Source organism: Salmo salar, chromosome ssa18, assembly GCF_905237065.1.
Source record: "Salmo salar chromosome ssa18, Ssal_v3.1, whole genome shotgun sequence".
In the NCBI taxonomy this organism is placed as follows: Eukaryota; Metazoa; Chordata; class Actinopteri; order Salmoniformes; family Salmonidae; genus Salmo; species Salmo salar.
The window spans coordinates 81,762,188-81,769,912 of NC_059459.1; the positions used below are offsets into that span (position 1 = coordinate 81,762,188).

General features: G+C 43.5%; 1 protein-coding gene across 1 annotated transcript; it reads right to left on the reverse strand.

Moving 5' to 3' along the window:
- Positions 1-5,001: 5,001 nt before the first annotated feature.
- Positions 5,002-6,960, reverse strand: LOC106593489 (saxiphilin-like). The gene is made up of 5 exons (XM_014184818.2): positions 6,871-6,960; positions 6,252-6,316; positions 5,504-5,635; positions 5,214-5,301; positions 5,002-5,138 (listed from the first exon to the last, which is right to left on the reverse strand). Exons 2-5 carry the CDS (start codon positions 6,301-6,303, stop codon positions 5,126-5,128), a joined length of 285 nt encoding a protein of 94 aa, XP_014040293.1. The 5' UTR covers positions 6,304-6,316; positions 6,871-6,960; the 3' UTR covers positions 5,002-5,125.
- Positions 6,961-7,725: the final 765 nt, after the last annotated feature.

Consider the following 7,725-nt stretch of genomic DNA (forward strand, 5'->3'; position numbering starts at 1 on the left):
GTAAAACTGACCATCCTACCAATCCTCGACTTCGGCGATGTCATTTACAAAATAGCATCCAATACCCTACTCAACGAGCTGGATGCAGTCTATCACAGTGCCATCTGTTTTGTCACCAAAGCCCCATATACTACCCACCATTGCGACCTGTACGCTCTCGTTGGCTGGCCTTCGCTTCATAATCGTCGCCAAACACATTGGCTCCAGGTCATTTACAAGACCCTGCTAGGTAAAGTCCCCCTTTATCTCCGCTCACTGGTCACCATAGCAGCACCCACCTGTAGCACGCGCTCCAGCAGGTATATCTCTCTGGTCACCCCTAAAGCCAACTCCTCCTTTGGTCGTCTCTCCTTCCAGTTCTCTGCTGCCAATGACTGGAACGAACTACAAAAATCTCTGAAACTGGAAACACTTATCTCCCTCACTAGCTTTAAGCACCAGCTGTCAGAGCAGCTCACAGATCACTGCACCTGTACATAGCCCATCTATAATTTAGCCCAAACTACTACCTCTTCCCCACTGTATTTATTTATTTAATTTATTTTGCTCCTTTGCACCATATTATTTATATTTTAACTTTGAACTTTCTTCAAATAACAAATCTACCATTCCAGTGTTTTACTTGCTATACTGTATTTACTCTGCCACCATGGCCTTTTTTATTTTATTATTATATATATTTTTTGCCTTTACCTCCCTTATCTCACATCATTTGCTCACATTGTATATAGTCTTATTTTTTCTACTGTATCATTGATTGTATGTTGTTTTACTACATGTGTAACTCTGTGTTTTTGTATGTTGTCGAACTGCTTTGCTTTATCTTGGCCAGGTCGCAATTGTAAATGAGAACTTGTTCTCAACTTGCCTACCTGGTTAAATAAAGGTGAAATAAAATAAATAAATATATAAATAAAATACACCCGAAGTAGGTGGCCAACAGAGATAGATGGGATGCGCTGAGGGAAGCTGAGGGTTGGTATGTGGAACTGGAGACAAGTGGGAGTGGAGTTGCTGTGTGAGAGATAGAATGATGGTCAAAGAAACAAGTACAAAAAAAAATATTTAAAAAGTCCAGATAAAACATCATAAAAAGTACATTTGAATGACACTAAGTGGCAGTGTTTTTCCAACTAATGCCTGTTTGCTGAGGCTGACGCCGTGCAGGTGTTTGTACACATGCATATACACACACTCTCATTCAAATAAACACATATAAGAACACACACATAGATGTAATAGTGCCAGACATGCACACAAACATATACAGTTGGAATTGCTGTTATAATTTTAGTTGTCCTTGATGTCCTTTGTTTTATATTTGCATTGTTTTTGCTGTTTTCTCCTGTCTTCCTTTTTTCTCTTTCATTCTCTTGGTTGTTGGTGCATTGGGGGGTTCTTGGGGCTGGTGAATGGAATTAATTGTATTTTTTATTTTTCATCCTTGGGGGGACTGTGGGAGGGGTCTCGAATGGTTGAGGGACAGCTATTGGGGGACTGTGGGGGGATCTTGGAGGGTTCAGGGTTCACGTTTTTTGGCCTGGTGGTAGATCGGTCAACATGCCCTTGAACAGGTAATTGACCCTGGATGATTCTGTGTGTCGCTCTGAATGGGAATCTGTTGGATGACTGGTATGATGTAGTTGTTGAGCGGCTTCACTGCAAGTATATTGTATGTTTCGAATATTCAATAAAAAAAATCTAATAAAAAAAGAAGATGATGACGACAGATGACAGAATCACAACTAGCTCTTAGAAAACTTTGCAGTATTTTGTTTCTTTGTGTACTATTTTTTACATTATTAGTTCAGGAAATGTTTTGTGTCATTACATACAGCCGGGAAGAACTATTGCATATTAGAGTGGCGGTAACTCAGCAGAACTAGCAACATTACGACCAGGAAAATGACTTCCCTGGAGCAGATCCTTTGTTCACTCTCCCCAGAGCAATTTAATTTATTCCAGAGGCCGACCCAAAACGTCACCGGCGGAGGAGAGGCACTCGAGGCGGCCTGCTGGTTCGACTTAGGAGGCGGACACACCACCCACCGCTTCCGAGTATATTACTCGCCAATGTTCAGTCTTTGGTTAAGAAAGTTGATGAGCTTAGAGCAAGGATTTCTTTCCAGCGAGAAATCGGGGCCTGTAACATACTTTGTTTCACGGAAACATGCCTCTCGGGATACTCTGTCGGAGTCAGTAAAGCCAGCAGGATTCTCAGTACATTGCACAGACAGGAATAAATATCTCTCGGGGAAGCAGAAGGGGGTGTTTCATGATTAATGACTCATGGTGTAATTCTAGGAACATACAGGAACTCAAGTCGTTTTGTTCACCCGACCTAGAATACGTCACAATTAATTGCCAACCATATTATCTCCCAAGAGAATTCTCCTCCATCATCGCCACGGCCGATTCCATCCCACCTCAAGCCGAAACCTCAACGGCCCTCAGAACTCCATTGGACTTTATGCGAAATGGAAACCACATATCCTGAGGCTGTATTTATTGTAGCTGGGGACTTTAACAAAGCAAATCTGAGGACTAGGCTGCCAAAATTCTATCAACATATTGACTGTCCAACTCGCGCAAATAAGACAGTCGGCCATTGCTATTTAAACTTCCGGGATGCTTAAAAGGCCCTCCCCGCCCTCCTTTCGGCAATTCTGACCACAATCCATCTTGATCCTGCCATCCTATAGGTAGAAACTCAAACTGGAAGTGCCCGTGCTTCGTACTGTTCATCGCTGGTCTGACCGATTGGAATCCACGCTTCAGTATTGTTTTGATCACGTGGACATGTTCCAAAAAAATAAAATAATCATCATCTAGATGCATACACAGATACAGTGACTGAGTTCATAAGGAAGTGTGTAGGAGATGTAGTACCCACTGACTATTAAAACCTACCCTGACCAGAAACCGTGGACAGATGGTATCATTCGTGTGAAACTGAAAGCACGAACCACCTCATATAACAATGGCAAGGTAACTGGTAATATGGCAGAATATAAACAGCATAGTTATTCACTCCTCAAGACAATCAAACAAGCTAAACTTCAGTAGAGATAAAGTGGAATCGAAATTCAACGGCTCAGACACGAGACGCATGTGGCGGGGACTACAGACGATGACGGACTACAAAAGGAAAACCAGCCAAGTTGCCGAGATCAACATCTTGATTCCGGACAGGCTAAACACATTCTTTGCACGCTTTGAGGATAACAGTGCCACCGACACGGCCCGCTACCAAGGACTGTGGGATCTCCGCCATGCCCGACGTGAGTAAAACATTTAAACTTAAACGTGTTAACCCCTCGCAAGGCTGCCGGTCCAGATGACATCCCAAGCCGCGTACTCAGAGCATGCGCAGACCAGCTGGCTGGTGTATTTACGGGCATATTCAATCTCTCCCTATCCCAGTCTGCTGTCCCCACATGCTTCAAGATGGCTACCATTGTTCCTGTAGCCAAGAAGGCAAAGGTAACTGAACTTAATGACTACTGACCCGTAGCACTCACCTCGATCATCATGAAGAGCTTTGAGAGACTAGTCAAGGATCATGTCACCTCTAACTTACCTGCCACCCTACACCCACTTCAATTTGCTTATCGCCCCAATAGATCCACATACGATGCAATCGCCATCACTCTGCACTATCCCATCTGGACAAGTGGAATACCTATGTAAGAATGCTGTTTATTGACTATAGCTCATCATTCAACCTCCATAGTACCCTCCAAGCTCATCATTAAGCTCGAGGCCCAGGGTCTGAACCCCGCCCTGTGCAACTGGGTCCTGGACTTCCTGACGGGCCGCCCCAGGTGGTGAAGGTAGGAAACATCACCTCCACTCTGCTGATTCTCAACACTGGGGCCCCAGCCTGTACAACCATGACCAAGCACGCCTCCAACACAATCAAGTTTGCAGACAACACTAAAAGGCTTGATTGCCAACGATGAGACAGCCTACAGGGAGGAGGGCTCTGGGAGTGTGGTGCCTGGAAAACAACCTCTCACTCAATGTCAACAAAAGGACATGATCGTGGACTGGAAACAGCAGAGGGTACACCCCCTTATCTACATTGACGGGAACGCAGTGGAGAAGGTTGAAAGCTTCAAGTTCCTTGGCGTACACGTCACTGACAAACTGAAATGGACCACCCACACAGTGTGGTGAAGGTACAACAGAGCTTCGTCAACCTTCTGGCTAAAGAAATGTGGCTTTTTACAGATGCAGTTGAAAGCATCCTGTCAGGCTGTATTGCCGCCAACACTCGTCAGAGGGTGGTGCGGTCTGCCCCAGGAATTACCGGGGGCAAACTATCCCCCCTCCAGGAAACCTACAGCACCCAATGTCACCGGCAGGCCAAAAAGATCAGGGACAACCACCCGAGCCACTGCCTGTTCACCCCGTTATCATCTAGAAGGCAGTCAGTACAGGTGCATCAAAGCCAGGACCGAGAGATTTAATAGCTACCCTCTCAAGGCCTTCACACTGTTAAACAGCCATCACTAGCACTTTAGAGGCTGCTGCCTATAGGCAGCGACTAGGAATCACTGGCCACTTCCATATAATTTACATATCTGCCATTCCTCATCTCACATGTACACTGTATCTTGAGCCATTCTGCTCTGACTTCTCTTCCATAGTCTTAATTTATTCCTTTTTAGATATTACTGCACTGTCTTAGCTAGAAGCCCACCCACATCTGCTAATCACGTGTATGTGACCAATAGTTGATTTGCAATTACATTGATTAGAGTGCAATGAAGTGCTGAGTACCAGGCAGTTATCAAGTATAGTAGGCTACTAATGACCATCAGCAGCATCATAGCTTGGAAAAGCCTAATTACCATGACTAAGTGGTCACATGGAATTGACTGCCTTCATGACCACAGGTGTGGTGGTAATACGGTCACCATAGCCTTATTCCTTCCATTTCCCAGAAATGGACTGGTTCAGCATATCACACCAACAATAAAGGAAGTGAAGCAACAATTTTAGCTCTGGATTTATTCATATAGAATGTGAATCAACGCCCATAGTACTGTAAAGACAAGCATCAAAGTAATTCCAATGTTTTTGCAAAGTCTTCTCAACGTCTTGGTTCCAATGCCTCTCATCAGCGAGCGCCACTATAATTAAACAAAAAACAAATATTAACACTCAGAACAAGCTGCAAAGAATGAACATTTAGTGAATGAGTGTACCTGCATGCACATTTGACAGAAGCAGTGCCTGGTGGAGTCTCAGTACCCGGGATCTTTTGTCCAGTTCTGGTAACACACCAAGAGGAACCTACCAGAAGTGGACATGTTAAAAAGCTGTTGCATAAGTCTTATTTTGTTAGTCCCCATGAGGTCAAATGCTATTTCCAAGGGGGTTAAGGTTAGAATTAAGGTACGGTTTTTGTGTTAAGGGTAGGGGAAATAGGATTTTAAATGGGACTGAATTGTGTGTCCCCACAAGGTTAGCTGTACAAGACTGGGTGAGCATTAACCTGTAGATCCCCAGTGTTGCTCAGGGGTGTATTCTCCCTGGCAGTCACACGTGGGGACGTAGACTCCAGGCGGGCCATTTATCACAGCATCTCTAGCACGCTCACAAGGGGTCTTGGGTCGTTTCATAGCATCTGGACACACAGGTAACATACATTGTAACGTAGACATAACATTCTGGAAGCTTGGGCTGCATGTGGAATCTTGGGTTGCCTCCCGTGTGGGACCTTACTCAGAAGTAGTTTATACGGAATAGAGTTCCATTTCAGATGCAACCTAGGGACTTCCTGGCTAAAAATGGAAATTCTGCTACTTGTTTAAAGGGCCCACAGTCAATTCAGTTTCTGTGTTTGTATCATATTGTATATCTGCTGATGAAAAAAAAAAGACTGTAAAAGTGGGGGTAAATTCTATCAAGAAGTGACACTGATACTTGCTAGACAAGCCAGTCATACATACAGTTGAATGATTAAACCAATCATATCAGAACACCTCAGTCCAGCATCTAGACACCGATATACATCTCTGGAACTAGAGGAGTGGCAGGTAGCCTTGCCGTTAGGCCAGTAGTTCATATATCCATCCATGTTCCCTTCAGCAAGGCACAACCTTGATTATTCCAGTGTCAGAGGGTGTCCCATGGAGAACCGGTTATGAAAACATTTAAGTCACACCTGCATGTGTGAAATAGGACAGAGCAACACCCACTAATGTTTATTCAAATGCAGGTGTGAGGTATGTAACTCCTACCTCCCAGAGCAAAAACCGTGCTGACAAGCAGAATGATGGTCAATGTCACCATGATGATAGGTCTCCTGAGAGAGAGAGAGAGGATTAGTTGAGAATTTTAGTCAGCTGTGATAGTACTGGAATATTCCAAGTCAGTGGAATGGCTGGTGGAACTAGAGGAGAGGTTAAGGAAACCCTGTGTTAATTACAACACTTAAGCAACTGCTAAGGCAGCCTTTCCTAAATCCAGTCCTGAGGACCCCAAGAACCGAGTATTGGCAACACGGTGCTACTAGTCTTCTGCCAAAACTCAGGTATCAGCTCTTCAACCACATACAATAGATAAGCCTGGCACACAGGAATATGTATTCTTCACAAATGGCTCCTCATTTCTTATGTAGTGAACCATCTTTGACGAGTGCCCATAATGCACTACATAGGGATTGGGAAGCAGCCTAGATCTAGTCAGAGACTACCCATTTACTGCAAAGGGAACTATTAGTCTATGCTCTTAAATGCAGGGGGGGGGTCACTCCACAAAATGGCACCCTATATAGTGCACTACATTCGACCATGGCTACATAAGATTAAGGTGCCATTTGAGATGCAGATAGTCTATTAAATAATGACACAATCTCACCTTCTGCACTCTTCCAGGGGATTCACTGTGAGTCTCTCTCTTTGTTGTCTGTGAGTTATGGTCTACCTCTTCTACCTCTCCTTTTAAAGGACCTGTCACAGGTGTGACTAGTTGCCTCATTAACCCAACGAGAGATCCTGATGTCTGCCATTAGTTAGTGGTGTAAACAACTTAAGTAAAAATACTTTAAAGTACTACTAATTCGTTTTTTTGGGGTATCTTTACTGTACTATTTATGTTTTTGACAACTTTCACTTCACTACATTCCTAAAGAAAATAATGTACTTTTTACTCCATACATTTCCCTGACACACAAAAGTACTCGTTACATTTTGAATGATTAGCAGAACAGAAAAATGGTCCAATTCACGCACTTATCAAGAGAACGTCCCTGGTCATCCCTGCTGCCTCTGACCTGGCAGACTCACTAAACACAAATGCTTTGTTTGTAAATTGTGACTGAGTGTAAGAGTATGCCCCTGGCTGTCCGTAATTATATATAAAAAACGTGAAAATGGTGCCGTCTGGTTTGCTTAATGTAAGGAATTTGAAATGATTTATACTTTTGCTTTGATACTTAATTATATTTGATCAATTACATTTAATGTTGATTCTTCAGTATATTTAAAACCAAATAATTTTAAACCTTTACTCAAGTAATATTTTACTGGGTGACTTCCACTTTTACTTGAGTCATTTTCTCTGAAGGTATCTTCATAGGCAGTAAAGAGAGTAGTAGAGGAAGATGGCTCCAGTATCGAGGGATCCTGAGAGGCCCCCTGTGAGTATGCCGTTGCCAACAGAGAGTGAAAGGGATAACACGTGTTTCAGTAAGGTTAGTTTCTTAGCATTCAT

Bases quoted from the DNA above. Each gene is read 5' to 3' on its own strand.
- LOC106593489 (XM_014184818.2), bottom strand. From the start codon at position 6,303: ATGGTGACATTGACCATCATTCTGCTTGTCAGCACGGTTTTTGCTCTG. The intron at 5,636-6,251 runs GTAGGAGTTACA...CTGTGTGTCCAG, and splicing joins CACGGTTTTTGCTCTGGGAG to ATGCTATGAAACGACCCAAG. The intron at 5,302-5,503 runs GTTAATGCTCAC...CACTTCTGGTAG, and splicing joins GCAACACTGGGGATCTACAG to GTTCCTCTTGGTGTGTTACC.